The following is a 24,899-nucleotide window of genomic DNA, read 5'->3' on the forward strand; positions in this document are numbered from 1 at the left end:
GGGATGTGAGCTGATTGAACTTGTTAGAATGACTTAAATACATACTTCATATATACTACCCAACTTCAAAGGGCTGTGATTCTTCTTGTGTAATAAAGTAAAATATATTTCACTCCAGTGCAGATATGTTATAAAGATAAAGTAGCTACGGTACTCGGGTGGAAATTTGTCCAATCAGTGACAATTTGACTTGACAGACTGTTTATGTAACTCCAGTTTTAACTATACTATACATAGAGTCATGCCATATGCTGAGAGAAGAGGGTTTGTGTGATTAAAAAGGAAATGTGTACAATTTGTGTTTTTGAGCGGCACCACTTCAGCTTTATCTTGATCTAATTTAGCAAAAATCTCATTCAAGGACCTTTTGCAATCAATCAACACAATTGTTAATACAGGAATATCATCATAAGATAAATCTATTAGTGTAAATACTAGAATGTCAAGATTATTAGGCGAATCGATAATTGTGATTATTCGGGTCACAATATAATCGTAAGAAGCAAAAAATTATAACCAGTATTATTTGGTCAATATTGCCCAAAAAATAGGCCTAAATTTAAAGATATTTTTTATCTGGGTGTTTTCGTTACAGTTAAAGGTGGAATGGATGATTTTTTTCAGCAAATCTTTTATCATATTTCCTCGTGGCGTGGATAAATCATTTGTCCTGCCACGTATCAATCATAAAACGCACCTATCGCTCACCTGCAGCCGCGTGCGGTTCGTACCCACGTTTCCGTGTGCCTAAGCGCATGGATCTATCATAATATAGTTCCCTCAGTGTACGGGGCAAAATGAAGACGGAGAAAGACAGTTCGAGCTGACGCAGAAGTGGACAGAAATCTACGGGAGACGAGCGATGCGATGCGCTCCGTTGCGCTAATAAACAAACGCACGTGTGTGTTGTATCAGTCCACACGGGGGAGTGCGCATGCACACTTCCGCCTGCGTTCTCAAATCGCCGAAAAATCGTCCATTGCGCCTTTAAGTTTATATCTCTTTCAGAAAGTTCAGTTTCGTAAAGTCCGTCACAAACTTGAGGATCAGTAACATAATAACCACAGGAATAAACGAAAATGAAAGATTTCACTGTTGTTTGGTCACAGTCTCAATAATCATGAATAGATAATAAATCCTGATGTTTTTTCTCACAATAATCGTAACACTAAAATGATATATCGTGTCACATTTCAAAAATATGAATACAACAACATATACAGCGAGCCAAGCCACGATTTACCTGTGTGCTCTTCGTTTTCCTTCTTCACTCGCTCTCTTTCTCTCCATTCATCCACAACATCTCCGTCCTGATCCAGACTTTCCAAAGAACCGTCCTTTATCTCCATGGCAACAGTAACTTTTGTGTCAAGTAAATCTTTGTGTGATCCGCCTGTTCCCATTTCCACAAATAAACTTTCTTCTGAGCAATGGCCGGACTCATGCGCGATCGTTATGGAAGATAGTGTATCACAAGACAATGGTACCGTTTGTTCTTCTATTGTACGCGGCACATTTTCAGGAAGACTTGTACTTGAGTCGCTGCTTTCATTGCTTTCCATTTTCAAACAGCCTTCATCCTCTTCATCCACTGTATTCTGTGCTGTGCCGCTTTCTTCCGTTACGATTACTTTAGGCACAAGTGGACCTTTCTGGCCTGTATCTAGAACAGTACAAGCATCTGGAGTCTTGTCTATAACCTCTGCAGTCAAAACTACATCTATATTCTGGTTATCGTCTTCCTCCACCGTCATCTGTCCCTTGCCACTTGACTCTAATGTCTCCTGATTACTGGAGTTGTCTTGTTGCTTGTCAGTACATGTGGTAGCTTGGATAGTTTGATGTAAACCTAAATTCTCAGCGTGTAAATCATTGCCAGTCTCGTGCGTTACTGCTTGGTTAGTGCCATCTGGTTTGTTTCCACTTGAACCACATTCTTGTGCAAAATCAATGTTAAATTCGTTGCGTGTCCCCACTGTCTGTGACTCACAGTGGGGTTGCTCCTTGATAATGTCCAGTGTGAACGGACTAGTGTTGACAGAATGACTCACTTGATTAAACGGAGCAAGTGTTTCATCTGTTTTTTGCTCTAATGGATTAATACCAGGCGTTTCTGTGCCTTTCTCCACTAACTGTTGGCCAAGTTCAAACGTAGCCATCGCCGATGCTACTGCCACAGTTACAACTGCTACTGCTGTGGCTGCCAGCTCCAGCTCACCGCCTAAACAAGGGCCTTCCCCCACTCCTGCTACATTATTAGAACACAACTCAATCACTTCACGCCTCTGCACGCTTCCAATCTTGGCCTCTTCCGCTTTCCACAACTCATTTTTATTTTCCTCCTCAAGGCTCTGGTGAGCGAGAATCTCTGAAGCCAAACAATGCCCCGACAATCCCTCTGTGGTCATCTCGGCGCTTCCTTCCCTTGTTTGAGGAGGTGGGACATCCTCTGTACCATCATCAGCAGGAGAATCAGAAGCGCCCACAGGTTCATTACGTACAGGACTGTCAGCCAAAGGATGGACCGGTTGTAAACGCTTGTCGGCAAATTGTTCCAGCAACATTTTGTTCAATTGTTCGTGATCTGGATGACCGACAGGAAGTTCGGTTCGAGAGGTCTCACTAGGTTGATGATGTAATATCGTGATACCGTAGTTACAATCCAACACATCATTGTCAATACGGTCAAGTAATTCCCTTTTTTCGACTTGTGACTCCAGCGTTTTCATCGCCGATTCATCCATTTCCTCCGACTGGGCAGGAGCGGCGTCCCGGACAAGCTCGGTAGATTCATGCAATATTGTGGATTTATCCTCTGAAATTCCTCCCAAAATGCTACAATCTGTTGTCCCAGAAAGTTCAGTTTCCAAATGAGCAGAAGGCGTTCCATCCCCAGCACTGTCCTGGATTTCGGCTTGGTTCGGTAACTGCATTGTGTTTGTCCCTGGAACTGAAGTAGTTGGAATGTCTGTTTTTCCTGACTTTTCTTGAATTTTCTGGTCGGTCAGTTGCATCTGAATCTCTGTCTGGCTTTGAGACTCGATGCTAGACGTTGAGCTGAGTTGTTTGCGCTCAGGACCTCCGCGTTTGCCCCGTTTTTTCCTCTTCTTTTTCCTGAACTTTGCGCTCCTGTCCCCATGTCCGTCTTCTTCATTCTCTGAGCTCTTTTTGCTGTGAGCACCGACCTCCTCCCTGCTCGCCTTCTCCCAATCTGGCCCTGCTTCCTCGTCTCGCTGTGAGCCGAGGACTTCCTGTCTTTGTGAGTCGGGCCCATGTGACACTTCTGGCTGCAGTCCAGTAGCATGTGGTTGAGTAAAGGCTGGAGACAGCTGACGGGGGCTAGCACACAGTTCAGTGAGCAGCTGTGGAGAGCTTAAGTCTGTTTCTTTGCTCCTGTCCAGTTGTTCACAGTCATACCAAGTGGACAGGGACTTTGGTTCTTCTTTCATCACCTCGTCGCTGTTGCCTCCCTGGTGACAGACAGTTGTGCCTTCATCTTCTTCTGGAAGGACCCTTTCTTCAGCCTCAGAAGAAGACGTTTTTTTTGAAGACTTTTCAGCGTTAGACAGGGATTGGTCCTGCCCCATGGTTTCTAGTAGAAAACAAGTAAATATTGTATTAAAACATGTTAGAAATGCATTTAGTGCAGTAAATGAATATTACAAATGAATCGTCTTATACACCACATTTATGGTGAGTTATAGGAAAAGATCTTGTTGTATTTGTTTGGATTTGTTTTCATTTCCTTTTTATCAGAATTATATAATATATAATTATATAATATTCATACACACTGAAAATTCTAAATGCCTTTCAAGAATACAAAGTCTAATAGGCTTCTGTTAAACACGGAATCAAGCAGTACATATGAAACTGAAAGTGCCAGAAGCAACTATTTTGTTAAATTAACATTGTGTTGTATCCGTTTCAACAGAAAAACTTCACACAATTAAAAGAGTGTATTCGATTACAACTGTGCCAGCCATAAGTGAAAATGATAAAGTATTACCTGTCCTGCACAAGATATTTCTATGTTCCTAACCATGTTTTCATCCAGGACATTTGTAGACTAGCTTTTATCTCCAGTGCTATTGAGGCATTTTAAGCTTGGTTCAAAATCCTTGTTTTGTTGGACACCGCTGCACATAACAATTCACTTTTTTTTCACAATATTAAAGATCAGTCTCCTGCTTGTCTCAGTGAAAATCTTATTGCGTTGCCTGGATGGTTCCACAGTATGGTATAAAGAAAACAGGCGAAAACTACTTTAAAACAAACACAGTCACAACTTAGAATGAACCCACCTGCACTTTCTACTGCTTCTTCTTGATGAGAATTCACCAAACATTCTTCAGTCTTTAAGTCTTCAACGAGTCCCAGTTCGGTCACTTCATTTTGGTCCAATATGATTTGCTCAACTTCCCATTTCTGGTCTTCCTGTTTTTCTACAATGGCCGTGGCTGGTGAGGCTACAGTCTTCCTGCTGCTGTTCTGTTCATCACTATCGGGGCTTTTCAGAAAATGGAAAAAGTCTTCTTTAGAATGCTTTTCTGTAAATATCGTTTCCTTTTTTTGATCAGTGGATGATAGTGGTTTCGGTGCTGTTATGGTGTTGGATGCAGTTCCTTTAGCAGCCACTGGGGGACTTCCTGGGCTTTCTGTCCCAGTCCGTGCAGTTCTCTTTTTATTCCTTCTGTTTCGACTAGTGCGAGGAGCTGCCTGTGTGGCCCCGGTTTCCTGGCTTTGACGAACGGCTCCACCAGTGATAGAAGAAGTACTTTCCGCGAGGCTGTTACTGTGTGTGTCTTGAGGTGGTTTTGGTCTAACATCATCCAGTCTTTCGTCTTTATATGTTGATGTAGCCGTAGCAAAGTTCGTACCACAGTAATTTCCCTGTAGGAAAAAAATATATTTATTATACATATGAATCAATATTTTCATTCTTGCTAAAAATACTAAATTGTATATGTATATGTTGTTAGTAAAAAATAGACATAACACCATAATTATACTTACAATACATGTTTTTTAAATAAATATATTAATTTTAACCAGATTTTTTTTTTTGCCAATGTGCTGTTCAATTCTTTTCTGCTCATGCCAGGTCATGGCTTTCTTTTTTCATGATATGCAATAATACTATTAGCTAGTGTATTTGACCACATGAGCTGAAAACATATTTTTCCTTAGACCATTTTAATAAATAAATAAATAAATAAATAGTGTACCGTAATACATTTTCTAGTCACCAAAACGCCACAGTCAGCAGTTCTTAGTTGGCCTCTAGCAATAACAAGGAAACCCCCCAAATTAATTTAAAACTACAGGATCCTATGAAGAATCGCTATCAATATCTTAAGATTAAACTAATTTCAACACTACACTCCTTGTTAGCTCAAACTGAGAGGACAGGCTCAGAGGGATAACTGGTGACAAAACAGCTAGTGACACAACCCACAGCTCCGTTTGTGTCACTGTTCAGTAAAGAGGCCTCTTCACTAACATTTGCCTTCATGTGTGTTAGAGAAGGGGCTGTAGACGGGGAAAAGCTGATGTGCTCAGTGTGTGGCCAAAGGACAGACACCGTCATCATCTCTGCACTTTTCCACTAACCTCTCTATGTGGAGTGTCACGTGGCATTTACAGACAAAAAAGTGACGTGTGATCATTTAATTTATTACGATTGCTCTCTGTTAAGATTGAATTAAAAATGGGGTTTGATCTGTGTCACGCCATAATTGAACCGTCTCCATGACCCACAAGGCTGTGAGACCGGGTGACAACCTCTGATCTGAAAGTGTGTTGTAGATGTTGACACATTCTCACCTTTTTTCCCTTGTATTGCTCAATATGTCTCCTCAGCTGTGCCACGTCATCCGGTAAACAAAAGTCTGAACCATGTTTGTTGTGCCACGTGTGAAGGCTTTGCAACGTCAGGGAGAATGTACCAAGCTTTGAGTGGTGCTGGAAAACTTGCCCATCTGGACCAATATGCCACTCCTTATTTGTGTCGGAGCTGCAAAGACACGCAAGACACTATCAGAAGAGTGTTTGTTTTGAGTGAAGCAGCCAAAGTAGCAGACAAGAAGGACTATTTCACATATTTATAGGGTTAATAGGCTTCTGATAAACAGTTAAACATTTTTTTTTACATAATCCATCCATGCAGACAAGCAACCGTTCATGACATCCTTCCCAGTGCAGCACCACCCAACACATGTGCCCACACCCTCAATGTTGCAGCATTAATCACACTAAAACGCCTCTCTTCCTTTTCGGTTACTAAGCAATAGTCAAAGCGGTTTGACGTGTGTTGGAATAAAAGCCTGTATTTATCAGATTGGCTTCAGCAATGCAAAATCCTTATGGTGAAATTATCCATTTAACTTAATTGATAAGTGTGTTGCTGTGAATAAATGACAGAATAATTATGCCTTGGGAAAACATTTGTGTGATTTAACCTTCACCAAAAGAAGCGTAGGTCGTGAAGGTTTTGAAAACTTGAAGGCCGATGTTGTTATGTAGCAAAATAAAAGGTGATTTGTGCCGTTCTTTCATATCCTACTTTGATTCTCAGACAATACGGCTTCACTAACAGGTTCTGTACATGTAAATATTAAGTCTGTTAGATTAGATAACGGTTGACGTAGCTCCACCTTTTAACTGCTGTTTCCTTGTTTAGGTTAACAAAGACCATTAGTATAAAAGAAAACAAGGGCACATTGGTGAATTCTAATACTGCACAGAACTGCTAAACCATTTCAGGGAATCAGAAATGCAAGAAACAGACCAATTTCAAGCATGTTTGAAATAATGATAACCATAAACTTAAAAATCTAATTTTAAAAAATGTGTATAAAATTCACCACATAATTTAGCAGTTGTATTTCATAAGTTTTTCGTAACCTCCGCTTCAGACAATGTAGGGGACAATTACCACAGGAAACAATATAATAACATCACCCACCTTAACTGAGCATGTCTAAAGCAAGATAGTGCAAACTGTGCAGTATATTAAAACCAGTTCATCTTCATACTTGTAGCATTAAAGCACAGTTACAAAATGCACCTGCGACTGAAAATGACCTGCGTTTGATGACGAGGGCTCAAAACCAAACACTAGATAGTTTGTTCTTACTGTGTGAAGGGCTGAAGTCTTGGTAGGTGGTCCTGGTACACGTCCTCACAGTCTGTACTTGGCCCCTGGTTGGAGGTGCTTCTCTGCACGTCTCTCTGTCCAGGCGGCTGGGGGATGAATGAGCTTGTGCTGTTCAGATTGTCGGCTGATGCCAAGTGGAGCAAACCTGAGAACTGCTGCTGCCCTGCTGGAAGGAGGAAGAACCAAAAAAGGCCCGATTAGGATCAGAGTGGAACAAGTCAGACCCCTTCTGGTGGGATGACATAAAAATATACAGAAGTGGGCCTTAAAAGCCTTATGAAAGGTTTTTAACCAAGTGTATCATAACAAACACAAATATAATATAAAAGACAATGTATGAAATTAAAAAAAATTGCAGACTAGAGTATCCTGTTTTCTTAAATCTTTTGGCCGGACACAAAATGAGGGGCTGTGGCTACAGATGTGAAGCCACGTCAGTCAGTCCCAAGGCAGCTGTGGCTTCAGAATAAGGATGTCAAGATGAACTGTTTTTTTCAATTACTACAAATAAAGATATACTTATGGCTATGGTAGGTTATAGGATTGTTTTTTTTTTTTTAGAACCTACGGTATATCGCAGAAATGTGTCCAGGCGCAACGCGAGTCACGGGTGGCGTGCCAATAAACTTATACTATTTAATCCATTTGTGGTCATTATATTTTATTTTCAAAATAATCTTCTGTATTAAATGGTGGGCAGGTTAATTGTTATATTAAACTAAATTTCCTCTGACAGGAATATTATTTGCAAGTTGAAATATAAAATACAATATAAACATTTCCTTGCTTTTTGCTCATAATAGTGATTAATTGTAAAATTGTAATATTTCCCCGAGCAATAATTGTGACACGAAAATTTGATATTGTGACAAGAATGTTATTAGGCCCGAGCGCCACAAGCTGGCGAGAGGTCTATTAATCTCGTAAGGCCGTGCAAAGCACGGCTGCGAAAGTGCGCACGTAGTGCGCACGAAATCAAGCGCGAAGCGCTCGCCCACTTCCAAACACTCACTAACGCACTCCTTCACTCATGCACGCCCCGTGCATACTATTTAGTAGTAGGAAAATGGAACATTACCGTTGTAAACGGGCGAAGCCCGTGCAAAAGTGCGCACTAAACGAGCACTTTACATTGAGATCCCCATATAAAGCACTCATTTGCGCCAAGTAGCTCACGAATACGTTCCCCATCTCTTGCATGTTCCGTGCATATAAGCATGTAATGCAAAAATTGAACATTATTACTGTATAGAGGGCCAAAAACACAAAGTGGGCGGAGCCCACTCAAAATTAACGAAAGTACCCGTCAGTGACCAGGGACCCACACCATGAGGTAGGAAAGTGCGAGCGCTGTCCGAAAATTTATAGTTAATGATATTTGAAAAATGGGAAACATTGTTTTCGCATCGGAATATTATTAGGCCCGAGCCCCAGCAGGGCGGAGGGCCTATTGCTCCCGCAACTGTCTGACCAAACATGCGGGCGCAGCCCGCATGTTTGGTACCCCGTCGCCCCTGGCAAGTACAGTGAACTAGCCCATGCATACTTACTCCTGCTATGACAGAAAAAGTCAACAATGAGTGAATGGGCGTAGCCCATTCACTCATTGTTGACAACAGCAGCGCGAAGCGCTGCATTCCTCCAAAAACCCTCCTGGCATCGTCCTGTACGCGAGAATCCATGCCGCAGGCATGGGCCATGCTTGTATCTGCTCAAATCAATGGAAGTCTATGGGGAGTGGGCGGGGCATCCCGACGGAATAGGGAGTGACGAGCGCGTAAGCGCTCGTAATGATGATTCCACCCCATGGCGGCATCGGGAAGGCTTAGAGCTTTCAAACGATGTATAATTTGTTGTTATAGTGGAAACGGCTATATTGTTTTTGCTAAAAATATTATTAGGCCCGAGCGCCACAAGCTGGCGAGAGGCCTATTAATCTCGTAAGGCCGTGCGAAGCACGGCTGCAAAAGTGCGCACGTAGGAAAATGGAACATTACCGTTGTAAACGGGCGAAGCCCGTGCAAAAGTACGCACTAAACGAGCACTTTACATTGGGATGACGACCGCTTCGCGGTCGTCATCCCAATATAAAGCACTCATTTGCCCTAAGTAGCTCACGAATACGTTCCCCATCTCTTGCATGTTCCGTGCATATAAGCATGTAATGCAAAAATTGAACATTATTACTGTATAGAGGGCCAAAAACACAAAGTGGGCGGAGCCCACTCAAAATTAACGAAAGTACCCGTCAGTGACCAGGGACCCACACCATGAGGTAGGAAAGCGCGAGCGCTTTCCGAAAATGTATAGTTTATGATATTTGAAAAATGGGAAACATTGTTTTCGCATCGGAATATTCTTCTTCTTCTTCTTCTTGGGACCAACCCCCCTATTTTTCACCCAGTGAACATTGACGAAAAGTCACAAAAATGTTCACACCTCTAAAAATCGTGCCTCTCTACATTCTGGCTATTTCCCTTTTCTAAAATAAAAAAATTGGCGCGTCAGCGCCCCCAAATGTACCAAAAATGCATTGAGAGATGGGAAATGACCCAAAAAAAATCTGATCGTAGAATCATTAAATTTGGCGCCGAGGTAGATGGTGACAAGAGAAGTAAAAAATATTATTACGGCAATGCCGTCCGCCCAACCAAATGTCGGCCATATTGCTTCAAAATGGCTAAACATGACTTCGGAGTTTTTCCAAACGTCGTACTTTTACGAACTCCTCCCAGGGCGTTGGCCCTAAAAAGCTGAAATTTGGTGAAAATGCTACTGAGGAGTGGGACATCAAAAGTTATCCAAATTACATTGATACCTCTCACGGTCTCGGTGCGGCGAAGCCGCAAACTGTAGCTAGAATTTCAGAAATCTCCCATATTTAAAATTTCAGCCGTTTGCGCAGATAAAGTCCGAATTGCGTCAAATTAGAATCAGTTGTTAAACTCTTTGCCCTAAACCTACTTGAAGTGAAATAAATTCATTTGGCGCCACAGCGCCCCCTACAGATTTTATATGGAGGTTAAATGTTTAGTTTTGCGAAATTATATGAAATTTGACACACAACTCAATTTTGGCATCCCCATCAAAAAAGTCAATGAGACCCATGTCATAATTGTTATGGCGTTGCCGTAACGATGACAGAAACCTTTCATGTTATTCCAATGGGGAAATCGCCAGAACATGTTTACACTTTAGACTTTCACAAACTCCTCCCAGGGCGTCAGCCCTATTAACCTGAAATTTGGTGAGACTCATCTTCAGGACCATCAAAAGTTATCCACATTTTCATTCAAAGAGTCACGGTGTCTGTGCGGCAAAGCCGCACATTTTGCCAAGAATTCAAAATAAAATAGCTTTTTGATGGTAAAACAAAGGGGAGAAGATGTGACAGCGTCACAGATTCAGCAGTAGGCGTAATAAAAGGACAATTGGGGCGCGTTAGCGCCCCCTCCTCTTGCGGCGTGGCGGCGGTGTGGCGGCGGCGTGGCGAGGGCCGATCATTGCCGCTTGCGGCTATATTTGTTGTTATTGTTGTTGTTGTTTTATGGCGGTTGGTATCCAAGTGTTACATTACCGCCAGACTTTATTCTTTAGACTTAAGTCCGACCGGCTTTATTCCAGAGCTGACTCTTCTTCATCTTCCTCTCCTTCTTTGATGTTTGGTGCTTCCGCCGTACAGCTCTATTCTTTAGGCTTCATTCTTTAGGCTTTGACATTTCCACCGATGTCGTTGCTTGGACGCCGTGAAGAAAAAAGTCTGAAATATAGGCAGTCTAAATGAAGTCCAAAGAAGAAAGTCTGAAGAAGAAAGTCTGGCGGTAATGTGACACTTGGATACCAGCCGCCATAAAACACCAACGAAGAAGAAGAACAACAACCAAAGAAGGAGAGTAAAGTCGGTGTGTGAAAGAATAAAGTCTAAAGAGTGAAGTCTAAAGAATAATTACCAAAGAAGAAGAAGAAGTAGGTGGCGGTAATGTAACACTTGGATACCAGCCGCCATAAAACACCAAAGAAGAAGAAGAAGAGTAAAGTCTAAGGAATAAAGTCTGGCGGTAATGTAACACTTGGATATCAACCGCCATAAAACAACAACAACAACGTCTTTTCTTCTGTATCTATCTCTGTATCTACCTGCGTTGCATCAATGGAATTTCCCCATGTGGGACAATAAAGGATTATCTTATCTTATCTTATCTTACTAGACTGGGCAAGGACAGGAGACCGACCCCCACCTCCTCCTTCTTTACTCTGATTACCCAAAAGACTATAGATAGACTTCCTTCACTCTGACTCCCATTCAACCCTTTAGCCTGTTTTCTATTTCTGCCCAATCAAGCTCTTTTGTTCCAAGGAATCTTCCTGCAGATTTAGCAATGATCCTGATCATTTCAGTTCTCTTTTGAGTTTGAGCAGCACAGTTTATAACATCCACCATGAAGAGTACAAAATTATCTCCATCCACAACTAAGGTACCCTCAGTAATCCTGGAACCTCCACACTTGGAACCTCCACACTTGGAACCTCCACACTTGGAACCTCCACACTTGGAACCTCCACACTTGGAACCTCCACACTTGGAACCTCCACACTTGGAACCTCCACACTTGGAACCTCCACACTTGGAACCTCCACACTTGGAACCTCCACACTTGGAACCTCCACACTTGGAACCTCCACACTTGGAACCTTCACACTTGGAACCTTCACACTTGGAACCTTCACACTTGGAACCTTCACACTTGGAACCTTCACACTTGGAACCTTCACACTTGGAACCTTCACACTTGGAACCTTCACACTTGGAACCTTCACACTTGGAACCTTCACACTTGGAACCTTCACACTTGGGAGCAACGCTGGCTTCCCTCACTTTGCTCTGGCTGTGAGCAGCGCTGGCTCCTCTGTCTGTATTTACTTTAACCTCGTTACTTGACACTTTCTTAACTGCATTCGTATAGGATATACCTTAAGAGTCCTTAATTTTCTGCACCTCAGCAGCTCTTTTGCTAAACTTGCATCTCTTTGACCGGGTTTCTTTCAGCGTCTGAAACAAGAATGTTCTTTCCAGCCAGACTTTTACTCCCAATCACCTTCCTTTGCTGAGCCGCGTCTTTCGACATAACCAGCAGCGAGCCATCCCCAAGGACTCTCGCACCCTTCATCTCTCCCACCGCCTTATATAGAGGTCATTCACATCAAAATGGTGAAGGTATGTGTGGCAGTTGAGTGCAGCAACCGGGAAGATAAACGGAGAAGTTCTATCGGATACTGAGAAACCCGGAAAGAAGAGCGCGATGGACAGCTGTGATAAAACTTTCAAACTGGGAAATAAACAATCAGACTATGTAGTCGTCATTTTATATCGGTTAACTATTTGTAGTTTACTCACACAGCAGAGAGAGCGGCGCACGGTGGAGGGAGCCGACAGCTGTTCAGCCCTGTGCAGGTGACTGAATCCCGCGCATGCAGGCTGTCACGCACCGCTGCCTGCGCTGGAGCTCCGGATATATAAGTCTATTGTGTTCTGCGCACGCTGTAGAATCAACATCAGTTTTATTCAGGCGTAGACCCTTTCTTGATCTGAAGTTCTTTTGGTTGTCACTCATTTGCGCGGCGAAGGGAGCGCAGGGAGCTGTTCAGGGGTACGAGATATCTGGAAGAGTCGGTGATTTAGGCAGCAAATATGGGTCTGAGTTGATTGATCGCAGCTTTTCTAAATATCGACCTCTGTGTAGCTTATCCAAGGAGTTTGTGGAATCTGAAAGCACTGGGGGCTCCATAATTTACGTTTGAGATCACTTTCCACGCTCCATCAGTGCATAGGAACGCAACACGGGACGGACAAGGGGGCGGCAACATATGGCAAGGGACCCTCAGAACCCTCGGACGAGCTAAGGGACTTTTTTCGTTTCCGGGCACCAGCAGCCAGAAAAGGCTGCTCCTCCTCGCCGTCCAGAACACCGACCATCGATCCACTCCCTTCCGCCATCTCCTGTCCCTCCAGACCGCCCACAGCGCAGACCCAACTCTTCTTTTTCTTCGTCTTCGCCAGGCTCGCCAGGGACCCTGGAGTGTATGCCCCAAACATCCCAACGGGCATTAATGGACCTGTATTTATATAATTCTTCTTCGCCTTTGGCATCAGTTGGTATCCCAATCTATAGGAGTTTTTGTTTATAAGATAAGATAAGATATTCCTTTACGTCATAAGGCGCTGGTACAGCTAGCAGCCCGGTGTAAACGCTCTCTCTTTTTTCTCACACTTATTGTGCTTTATCTCCTATTTTTGGAAATAGTTAGTATATTTTTTCTATTTTACTGTACGATAGGGACACGCGCTGGAATCGTTTTTAATTCAACTGTTTTTGACTTTTTTTCGGCTGGATTTGAGCATTTTTCGTTGTGTTGTTGTGATGTGAGCTAGCTCACATCAGTGATCTGTTCTTCTGTATCTACCTCTGTATCTACCTGCGTTGCACCAATGAAATTTCCCCATGTGGGACAATAAAGGAATATCTTATCTTATCTTTATTGTCCCACATGGGGAAGAGATCTTCTATTGAGTGTTTTTCAAACTTCCTATAAGTTATCAGTTATTTTCCTCTGTATCTACCTCTGTATCTACCTGCATTGCAACAATGAAATTTCCCCATGTGGGACAATAAAGGATTATCTTATTTTATCTTAAAAAGAGCGTCCTTTCAATGGCGTTTGGCAGTTGCTAAAGCCTAAAGAATGGAGCCTATTCTTTAAGCTTTATTCTTTAGACGTTATTCGTTATTCTTTAGACTTTATTCTTTAGACTTTATTCTTTAGACTTTATTCTTTAGCTACAGTACTAATTTGTTCAAGCTGAAATTGTGTAATGTAGTTTAGTTTTGTAAAGAAGTGTAATGTGCAAAATGTGTGTAAGAGTACTGTATGCGAGTACTGCATGTGTGTAAGCGTACTGCATGTGAGTACTGCATGTGAGTACTGCATGTGTGTACTGCATGTGAGTACTGCATGTGTGTACTGCATGTGTGTAAGTAGTACCTTGTTAAAGTGTGAAGTTTTGCAAAGTAGTGTAATTGTGGAAAATTACTGCATTTGTGTAAAAAGTACAACATGTGTGTAAGAGTACTTTAAGGTCATAAATATGACTAATGACTACTACGTGTGTAGCAAACAGATGAAAAAGAGAACATATTTTTGACGATAGCCGTTTGTCAGTATGTATAAACCGCCTTCTGTATCTGTAAAACACAGAGGCCTTTATTTTGTAAGTGTCACCTAGCAACAAGAGACCTGCCCAATACATCCATGGACCCGCCGCTAATGCTAACGCTAATGCTAACACTAAGACCGCGGCACGAGAGAAAATGTCCCATCAAAATAAAAGAGGAAGTGAAGGCATTAATTGCGCTCCTGCTGGCCAATGGTAAAAAATATACAATATCTGCACTTTTTTTCCATGGCGTCTCAAGGAGAATATAACCCATGAGTTTCAAACAAATCAGACAATGTTGAGTTTTTTTATATAATGGGTTGGGGCGCAATAGAGTCAATTTGTTACATGGGCATTAATTATTTTCAATCAGACCCTAAAAACAAATTAGTGACTGAAATATGAGCTCCGTAGATCAATTCCATTAGGCGTGACTTGTCCTTGAAAAAACAATAATTAAGCCTTTTTTGAGGGTAAAGAATACATTTTTTTTTTAAATATTTATTAAATTGCAATGTCTTTAGATGCAAAAAGTGTTGTTTTGAGCTCAATCGGACAAAAAAACGATAAAAAAAAAAAAGGTCAAACGTGGCAGCGTCACTTTGATTCAACATGGCTGACTTCCTGTTAATCAAGATTGGCTGCCAGGTGTGTTGTACTCGTCAAAGGTAGCTCCATCACTGTTCCACGTTTCATGTGCCTAGGCCAAAAGATCAAGCGATTTATGTTTTTTCTTTTTGCTCTAGGTGGCACTGTTGCGACGGGCATTCTCGCAAGCTTCATTTTATTTGATTTCGGGCCGAGCCGATCGCGTCTATGCCCCCATGTGTGACTTTTCATCGATGTTCAGGGGGTCAAAAATGCCCGAGTTGTGGCAGAAAACCATGAATAATAATAAGAAGAAACCAGGCGAAAACAATGGCTTCTTGCCATTTTCATGGCTCGAGCCAATAATAACAGCACAATATATATGATATATTATTTACAGTATCTATACCTGTACAAATTAATGAAAATGAATGAAAGGGGAAAGACAACAGGCACATCACCATAGCGCTTGATACTCACCGATGCTGTTGCACTGCGTGGATGCCTCGGGCCCTTTGCCTGTGCTCTTCTCTTCAGTAGTACAGCACGCCTGATCCTGCGGGATGTTTTCATGATTGTCCGTTTGTGTGTTGTGCTGCTCTTCCCTCTGTGGAGGCATGTGTGGAGGCATGTGTGGAGGCATGTGTGGAGGCATGTGTGGAGGCATGTGTGGAGGCATGTGTGGAGGCATGTGTGGAGGCATGTGTGGAGGCATGTGTGGAGGCATGGGTGGAGGCATGGGTGGAGGCATGGGTGGAGGCATGGGTGGAGGCATGGGTGGAGGCATGTGTGGAGGCATGTGTGGAGGCATGTGTGGAGGCATGGGTGGAGGCATGTGTGGAGGCATGTGTGGAGGCATGTGTGGAGGCATGGGTGGAGGCATGGGTGGAGGCATGGGTGGCAGTGCACTGGAGCATGGGCCCCGTTTGTGCAGTTGAGTCAGATGTTTTAGAGCCAAGACGAGGCTTTCATCCAGTTTCTTACATTCTTTCTGTGGAATCAGTGGAAAACAAAAGGAAAACAGTTAATGGAAGAGAACTTTGGCTTCAGGAAATTCCTCTATTCAGTTGTTTGTTAATGTAACGCAGGGCTCAGATTAAGGATTTTCACTTGTATAGCGGTGCTGCTAAACAATCCGTTAATTTTTTCAAATTTGTATAGCAATTTGATGATTGCATAGCAAAACATGAAAGTGACTAACAATCAATATTTTTGATATAACACGATTATTTATTTAAAATGTATTTGTAAACATTCTATTTTAAAAAAAAACTCTTAACAAATTAACTTTTAAACACTTTTTAAACTTTTTTTTTTAATAAAAACAGAAAATTTGCAAATACCTGCAAATTAATCAACACAAAGTCAGACGGCCTTATTTACAACTTTCTTCCATATCATCATCAATCAGATGACTATTTGCAGGAGTCTCATTTACATATTAATTGTCATTACACTCACAAAAAAAAGGTATTGAGCTTCTGATGGATAAACAAATGTTGCTGTGGCGTCCATCATGGTGTATTTTATGTGTTATTCAAATTGTACCGCTCTATTTGACGTTCCATTCCATTTTTCGTTTTTCTACTTGATGACGGTCCCTGAGTACTCTCGTTTCTGCTCCGGCTGCACATTTGATGACGGTCCCTAAGCACGCGTCTCGGCTCCGTCTGCACATTCGGATCAGTGTAATTCGCTGCGCCCAAAATACGCATCTGATTGTTAAAAACGAGGTTGTGTCACTTGGCAGTGTAAATAGGAGAATTTTGGCTGTGAATGATCTGCAAAGACTTTTGCGTTTAGGACCTATTGACCTCGGAAGTCCGAATCTGACACTAACTTTACCGCACGTGGCTCCTCCCACTTTCAGACTCGTGGTCTGTGACAGCAGCGGGACTCGTCACGTCAACACAGCGTCCTACATGTGTCAGGCCGTTATTGACGATCAATTGACGAGTGATCAGTACTTTTAGGCGCTTTGGTTATACAATTGAACACACATTTTTGTATCGCAAAAGCTGCGATACAAAAACACTTTTTTCTGACGAACGCATCGCATTTGAGAGAAATTGTGTCGCATTTTGCGATGCGATACCGCTTATTCTGAACCCTGTAACGTCATAATCAGTCTGTCTGATCAATGAACAAGTTTATAATAAACTAATAATTAACATACTACAAATATATTAGTAGTAAAGCAAGCCAATTTATTACTGGTCACAACCATTCATCTCAACATCAAGTTAAAATGCTCTGAAATTAAAAGGTGAACCATGAACCAAGAATGCCCAGAATGTTTCGTAGTATGGCATTAAATGTATCTATCTCAGGCCAAGTTACCGGTCAGATCTGTGGAACCTGCTCACGTTTTTTCAAGGTATTTTCAGCAATAAAAAGTAACATCTGTATTTAAACAAATGCTAAATAGATACATTTAATACTTTATTGTAGAAGATTAAAGGCAAAGCAATGATAGCTCCATGGAGACAAGCAGGCAAATAGCATATGCCAAAACTATCAGCAACACCAACATAACATTTTTAACTGTAAGTCAACTGAATCCATTCAATCCACAGGTTCATACGTTGACTTTTCCCCCTTCACTCACCGGATCATTCCACAGTAGAGTTTTCTGAGGTACATTACTGCTCAGCATCACATGAGCAGTGTCCAGGGCCAAGTCCTAAAACAATCATTTGTGTAAGATTAGTAGTGCAAACACATATTCAACACTAATATTTCCTTAATTTGTTAATAACTACTGTAGAACATTCACAGGCTCGCTATTAAGATTGTCCACGATTAAAGTACATCTTCAAATAGTAAAATTAAATTCCATTTTGTACCTGCACAAAAGTAAAGCTCCTCCGGGAACAGCTGACGACTGCTCCATTGGGCCGCGCCACACACAGCACCACCAGCACCTGCTCGCAAACATTGTGTCCTGTACAAACAAACGGATGAATACACATGTAATATCATCAAATAAAGCTGAAACGATAAGGCTATTTGTGATTATGTATGAATTTAAGTTGCTTTAATTTCACACTTAATGTTATTACACATTTATCAGCCTCCATACAACAGCCTTAACAAGTCGGACCGCATTCATGGTTCATCGCAGACGCAGATCAGTGAATGCGCCGGTGCAGTCGGCGTGTTACCTGGGCACACAGCCTGCAGTGTGACGCGGCCGACTTGTACGGCGCTCGTCAGGTGTCGCTGTGAGGAACCGGAGAATAAAAGATAAAACTCCGCCAGCTCCTCCTCCTCTTCCTCGGTGCTGGGACAGGTGTCATTGTTCTCCAGTTGCACAGTCAACACACACTCGCCCTGAAAACATGTTAGTTTGTATTTAGTCAAGAGGCAAAACAACTATCTTGTTTTCGGTTTAAGCGCAGGAGACTCCAGGAGTACTTCTGACCTCTGCGTGCCACATCAGAGCTTTACCTCGTCTCAACTTTACAGATTTATAGCCGTCCTGAAATACCCCTGCCTTGGCATCTGATAGCCACGAGCAAGTTGAAAACAGAACAGTCCACAAATGAGTGAAATGTGTTAAATTGGCACATTATCAGAGTACTGCAGCTAGAGGAATCATTGAATCATAAAAATACAATAACAGATGTACAGTATAAACATGATCTGCTTATGTTGCATTTGGTCTTCACCATGACACAAGAGGAATACATGTGTTTGTGGGCCTTATAATCGTGTGAGTGTGTGTAGAAACCAAACCAAAACAACATTTGGGTTTAGAATGTCTTAAAAGAGATCAATTTTACGTTGTACCGTCTATTTAATATAAGGTCGGTATTTAGAGCTGTGCAATTAATCACATTTTAATCCAGATTCATTCATCTTTAATGGTCAATGATGTGCTGGGGCTTTTTAATGTACAGTTCTAGAGCCATTCCGCTCAGTAAAAGCATGTGGTTTGGAGTTCAGTCTTTGGCCGAAGAATTTCGACTATTTTATGTGTGTTTGTGTTCAGCAATTCATATGAAACCAATTTGTTTTTAATAAGACAAAAATTAATTTGAAAAAAAAAAACAGTGTGTTTGATATGTGATTGATATGGGGGGGAAAAATACACGCTACAAATGATCCATATCGAGATTTCAATAGCTTATCCAAAAGTAAATGAGTTCTCCTTTAAATTCTGGCTCAGTGCATAAAGCCTGACTAAACACACGGTGCTGCTGAACACAGTTAAAGCCTGTTCAGAGCCACACCCACCCAACACAAGCTAACAATAGCACAGAGGAATGCTCAGATCAGTCTTGCTCACGCCACATTAGGGTGTCCACACCGACTCTCCCACTTTAGCGCTCTGACACACTGGTACACTTACCACAGGCTCCTGATCTAATGAATGCATCTGTCAACTGTCTAGAGAGCAGAGCAGCAGCAGTCACACAGTATGTGAACGCTGGGGCTGCTCAGGTGTGGTCATGGGAAGGATCAACAGCCGTTTTAACATTCCATATACAGCACAATGTGATGACAATCGGGATGTCACAGAAGCAAATGTTTACGAGTATTGTGGAAAAAAAGGCTAAAGAAAAAGTTATACCTTAAAATTGTCCAATAGATCGCTTTCTCTTGTGTGTATAAAGTCAAGTTAATAAATTAATAAACTAAAGTTAACGTAAACAGATAGAAAGGCTTTTTATATTCAAGTTTAGAGTGAAGTTAGAGGACTTATTTTTGCTTCTAAAATGGTCACCATCATTATTTTTTAGTTCATAGAATTTAATTGTTGTAATTGTTGATTAATGGAATCATCTTGACATCCCTAGTGCTGATACAGTGTGACCCATCTAATTATGCTCAGGACTCAGAACTAAAGTATAGAAACATGTTGCCAGATATCACCAGAAATTTGCATCTAAAGCCCCAGAGATTTTCCAGAAGCTGGTACACTTCAGAATGAAAGTCAAAAAGAAAATGCTTGACCAATGAAGCAAAAAAAGATACAAAATTACTGTACCGACTTAGGTTTTAGTCATTTCCATTTGTTTGTATTTCTACATTGTAAAATACATGTTTAAGTTGAACTTTTTGATCACACTGTGGGAAAAGTTGGTTTGAAACTTGTAGAAAATGGCTTTAGAATGAAAAAACATACAGTATTTTTTTCAAACAATATGATCGTCTATGAAATTAAAGTAAAGAAACTCTACAACACCTGATGTAACAATTATAGTGAAGAAAAATGCTAGCGAAAAGGACAAACATATACTTACATAAAGTGGGGCTTCTGTTGGGTTTAACTTCATGATTCTGCACAGAAATCAGAAAAAGGCAGAAAAAAGATCACACACGTCGAATGTAAAGAAATCATTTAAGACTTAAGAGAAAAACAGCACCCCATTTCCACATGCAAGATGTTGTGACCCTTTTATGAAACAGGAAACAGGAAGTCTGACGAACACACAGAAGTCTCATAAGTACGCAAGTGTGTGACAGCAGTTCACACAGGCCTTTTCAGTGAATCACAACACACACAACACACACACACACAGTCCAGATAAAGAGTAGAGTCATTCACAAAGGCTTCCTCAGACTGCTCTTCCAGCGGTCTACACAGATTGACGCAAGTTGACGAATACTCAATGACCATGAGACACACCAGAACAGTGGAGAAAGTCAATCATAACATTGCATTTCAACTATGAAACAACAAGAATGAAATACATTCTAGAATCAAGAAGAATGTTATTTCAAAGTGGGAAAAATACCATTACAACACAATAGACAATGGTGATGTCGCAACTCCCAATGTTGCATAACTGGGACCTTGATAAGTTAATTCTTTCACATCTTAAAAGGTAATGCATGATGGGTAGGATTACCCATCATGCATTACCTAGGGCCCTGGTGTCTGCACGGACGCAGTGTGTTAAGCAGAAGTGTAATAATACTATTAGAATCCATGGGTGTCTGTCTGGTAGCAGCTGTAATCCCACCCCCTGGTGAGGTCTGCATCAGAGATAATGTCCACTCTATTTTAACACCAAAATGACATTGGCCACAGAAGCTGATGAGTGCCGTTTATCCTCCTTTATCCACTAGTTTAACCATTAGTTCTCATAGAAATTACTGTTACTGCATTCTTAGTAAAGTAGTATTACAGTGTGTGTAAATTACAGCTTGTAGTTGAAGAGTTGAATCAACAATAAATCATTCCTACTAAATTTGAAGGTTGCCTAATGGTATGTTCTGCTCAGAAATGTGTGTCTCTGAACAGAAGACCACACACACCGACATTATTGGAATCACACACATCCTTTGGAATTCAACCAAATACATTCAAGCTACATTAGGCTGTTGGAAGCTACTTTTATTTGACATTTACTCAATACAAGTTATCTCTAGTCCAAAACGTCCTTTGCAGCATTTTTTTACGGACAATATACTCAATCTTCAAATGCTGCATAAGTTCAAATAAAAAATTCCGAAATAATCCGATATTATGTTTTGAAAATGTGCCCACCACTAAAAGAAATTAAGCTAGTTAGCATATCATTAACTACATTCCCATGCTTAGCTTTGAAAACTCAAGAGTTCACAAATCCAAACCAACACAGTTTAATCGGGGTTTGTTTGACGCTAAATGTAGAGGTGAGTGTAAATACACCCGTGTGAACGCCGTGTCCAATGTCCATGTTGTATAAACCCAACAATCTCACAAGTACTTTTAATAAACCAGAAGTGCACAGGTCTAAATATAACGTTATAGTCCAATCTGGGACCATCAAAGAGACTGTATTACCAACGAGGAAATCTGAAACCACCTTTAAAACCTGCTCATGACTCAAGCCTCAAATACAGTTTTTCTTTTTGTTTTATGTCCAACCATAAAACTGCATGATATTGGATATTTTTTACATTTTTTTTTACATATTTTTGCGTATCCTTTTATGTGAGGGCCGCCACAGCAAACTACTCCTGCTGGCCAACCGCACATGGCCTCTGGAGTGGGAAATGTGGGTAAAGTGTCTTGCCCAGAGACACAACAACAACATGGATGTCCATAACAATGCCACTCTCAAAGCTGGTTTAGTACAACTGGTTTAGCAAGATTGTCCTAGTTGCCACGCACACGCATAGAAGTTATAAAGCCCATTTTCAACGCTCTGGATGAGTAGACAGGGGGCATGTTTCCACAACTCGTTCTAATTATGTGTTATACAACATAATGCTGACACAGGCTGTTCTTTTGCAGAGAAGTCTAGCGAGAGGCTGGAGGGACTAACTCAGCTGGCCAGAAGTTATGTCTGGTATGGGAGGAATGAGACGTGGAACGGAGGGCTCGGAAACAGGAGCACGGGGGAGAAGATGCAGCGAGAGCGGCAGCACCCATCACTTCCACTGGCTGCACATGTGGGTGACAGCAGGATATTACCTTATCACAACACAGCACTGCAGCCAGGCCCATGTTCAGGTGCTTTAAGCCGGAGGCGGCGGAGTGCACGTCAAGACTGCTTAGGTCGGAAAAGTTTCTCTCTCAGAGCAGAATGGTCTTACAACTCGGAAAACAAAGTGAGGTCCAAACACGACCGCTGCTGCTGGACTCAAGTTTGTACTTCGAGTAAAGACGGCAGCATCAGGAAGACCATGCGATGCAAACTGCAGAAAGTAAAGAAAGCTGCAATCACTCCAGCCAAGTCCCAAGTCCTCAATCATATAAATCGGGTTTGAGAATAACAGAAAAAAACGACTGTATTAATTATAGTTATTAATTTTACATTGACATTACTGGTTCACACATTGTTGAATATATTAATCTAAAAATCAGATTAAACACTTTCCATGAACATGTTTTTGAATAGTGTGATAAGGATGCAATAACCATGGGAGTGAAAACAGGTCAAAAAAACAAACAACCTTTTTCAAGTGTGGTAATATGATTGAAGTACCCCACTCTCCTTCAACAAATGACAAATAATCAGATCGTCATTCATTCTTTGGAAATATTATATATATAATAATATATTTTTGTAGAAAACAATATTATATATATAATAATATATTATTGTAGAAAACAATTCATCCAGGCTACATTTATTTTATGTTCTAGATTATGGTGATATTATATATAATATATGCATTCTATAGAAACAAGTGTTAAAACATCTGAACTCCGTCTATCATTCAGCTCTGAGGTTCAGCTCTAAAGGTTCAGCTCTAAAGGTTCAGCTCTGAGGTTCAGCTCTAAAGGTTCAGCTCTGAGGTTCAGCTCTAAAGGTTCAGCTCTAAAGGTTCAGCTCTAAAGGTTCAGCTCTAAAGGTTCAGCTCTAAAGGTTCAGCTCTGAGGTTCAGCTCTGAGGTTCAGCTCTAAAGGTTCAGCTCTGAGGTTCAGCTCTGAGGTTCAGCTCTAAAGGTTCAGCTCTAAAGGTTCAGCTCTAAAGGTTCAGCTCTAAAGGTTCAGCTCTGAGGTTCAGCTCTGAGGTTCAGCTCTGAGGTTCAGCTCTGAGGTTCAGCTCTGAAGTTCATTACAGGAGGAGGATTCAGAACTCATCTCTGTGAATTATACTCTAAAGCTGAAAGGACTGGATGCGAGAAGAAAACAGCACTGTATTTTGTTTATTTATATGATTTTCATTATTTTGATTATTTACCATGTTTGCTGAAGTTCAGCTCAAGTAATTGCCTCAAAACGGAGCTAGAGAAAAAGGCTTTGCACCCGGCCTTTGGGAACAAAACTAGTAGACTTTTTAAAAATTGATCATTTTATGCTTTTTATTGAATTCAAAGCACTGGTCTTCTTTTACATGATTTTTTATCACATTTTGCATTTGTGCGTTTTAAAGTATTTGCAAATATTATTGATTGTTTTATTGGATGTTTTATTTGCATTGTGTATCATGTGTTTCTTTGTTTTTGTATTTAAAGTTTCTTTTAATTGGTTTCCCCTGTATGTGTTACTGCCACATTTAATTTGTCTGTCGAGTCAAAACACAAATGACAAACTCTCAGCATCTCATCCGTCCCCAATAAAAGTAATATCCTTTTGTACACGTGAGACACTTTGGAGGAAGGTCCCATGCCCACAGGTACTTGACTGTGATCTAACCCATGAGAGAACCAGCATCCACCATTTATTTGCCTGTGGGACAAGAATAATGCAACTGTATCCACTGCATTTTCCAGTCAAACAGGCAGTGCAATTCGAGCATTTAGAGATGTTAGTCATGTTTAAATGTGTTTAAATGGGAGGAGGCGAGTCAAAGACAGGTTCTTATTAAGTGCGGAATATAAATTAAACCTGATCTCCCTTGAGTTCAGAGGGGTATGGTTCAGAAACACAGTAGCAGCAGAGGAGAGAGTGAGTCAACACTCAAACATCCACCACTGGTTAGCCCCCGCATACCACTGACTACTGCCGTGTGACAAAGACACACGGAGACGCTGAAGAACAACTCCTGCCTTTAAGAGCCCTACAAATCAGAGATAAGACTGAGCTAATAATAAAACGTTATCCTATCTTTGAAACATTTTGGTCTCTCTGTCCCATACAATGTCAATCCGGGCCAAAAACACCCAACCAGCGGCCCGGCGTGTCCCTGGGCCAGACACACCTCAGAAGTGCGCATTTCCAGCACCGTACAGAAGTCCTGCAGGGACATCCTACTGTCTGTGAGCAAACACAAAGAAGACGATGACTCAGTGACCAGTCAGTTTACAGAAAGGGAGATGATTTTGGGCCAAGGTGAAAACTTTCCTTCTTGTCATTAGAGGTTTATCTACTCGGACCACAACAAGCCCGTCCAGTGCCCGGATAAATAAAGAGTCAACACAAGCCCCAGACTTGAACTTCATAGTCACTTCTGGGACTGGAGTTGAATTGGACTTGCCCGTTTGTGAGGGTGGCTAGTTTCAGCTCAAAAGTAACAGCCTACGTCTGTATTTTTTGGACGCTTTTAAAGTTAA

General features: G+C 41.4%; 1 protein-coding gene across 3 annotated transcripts in view; it reads right to left on the reverse strand.

Annotated features, from left to right (window-relative positions):
* The window catches only part of LOC140349489 (uncharacterized), a 49,992-nt gene that overhangs the window by 22,798 nt on the left and 2,295 nt on the right, over nucleotides 1–24,899 (reverse strand). For all 3 annotated transcript variants that reach the window (XM_072435843.1, XM_072435842.1, XM_072435841.1), the window contains exons 2-10: nucleotides 20,210–20,246; nucleotides 18,125–18,293; nucleotides 17,807–17,904; nucleotides 17,569–17,643; nucleotides 15,441–15,951; nucleotides 7,139–7,325; nucleotides 5,827–6,016; nucleotides 4,305–4,893; nucleotides 1,244–3,592 (exon numbers count right to left, since the gene is read on the reverse strand). In XM_072435843.1, coding sequence (XP_072291944.1) covers nucleotides 1,244–3,592; nucleotides 4,305–4,893; nucleotides 5,827–6,016; nucleotides 7,139–7,325; nucleotides 15,441–15,951; nucleotides 17,569–17,643; nucleotides 17,807–17,904; nucleotides 18,125–18,293; nucleotides 20,210–20,242 — 4,201 coding nt within the window. In that variant the 5' untranslated portion in view covers nucleotides 20,243–20,246. The remainder of the gene's footprint in view (nucleotides 1–1,243; nucleotides 3,593–4,304; nucleotides 4,894–5,826; nucleotides 6,017–7,138; nucleotides 7,326–15,440; nucleotides 15,952–17,568; nucleotides 17,644–17,806; nucleotides 17,905–18,124; nucleotides 18,294–20,209; nucleotides 20,247–24,899) is intronic.

This window comes from Eucyclogobius newberryi, unplaced genomic scaffold (assembly GCF_026437365.1).
Source record: "Eucyclogobius newberryi isolate DKJ021-1_F unplaced genomic scaffold, fEucNew1.0.hap1 SCAF_7, whole genome shotgun sequence".
Classification (NCBI taxonomy): domain Eukaryota; kingdom Metazoa; phylum Chordata; class Actinopteri; order Gobiiformes; family Gobiidae; genus Eucyclogobius; species Eucyclogobius newberryi.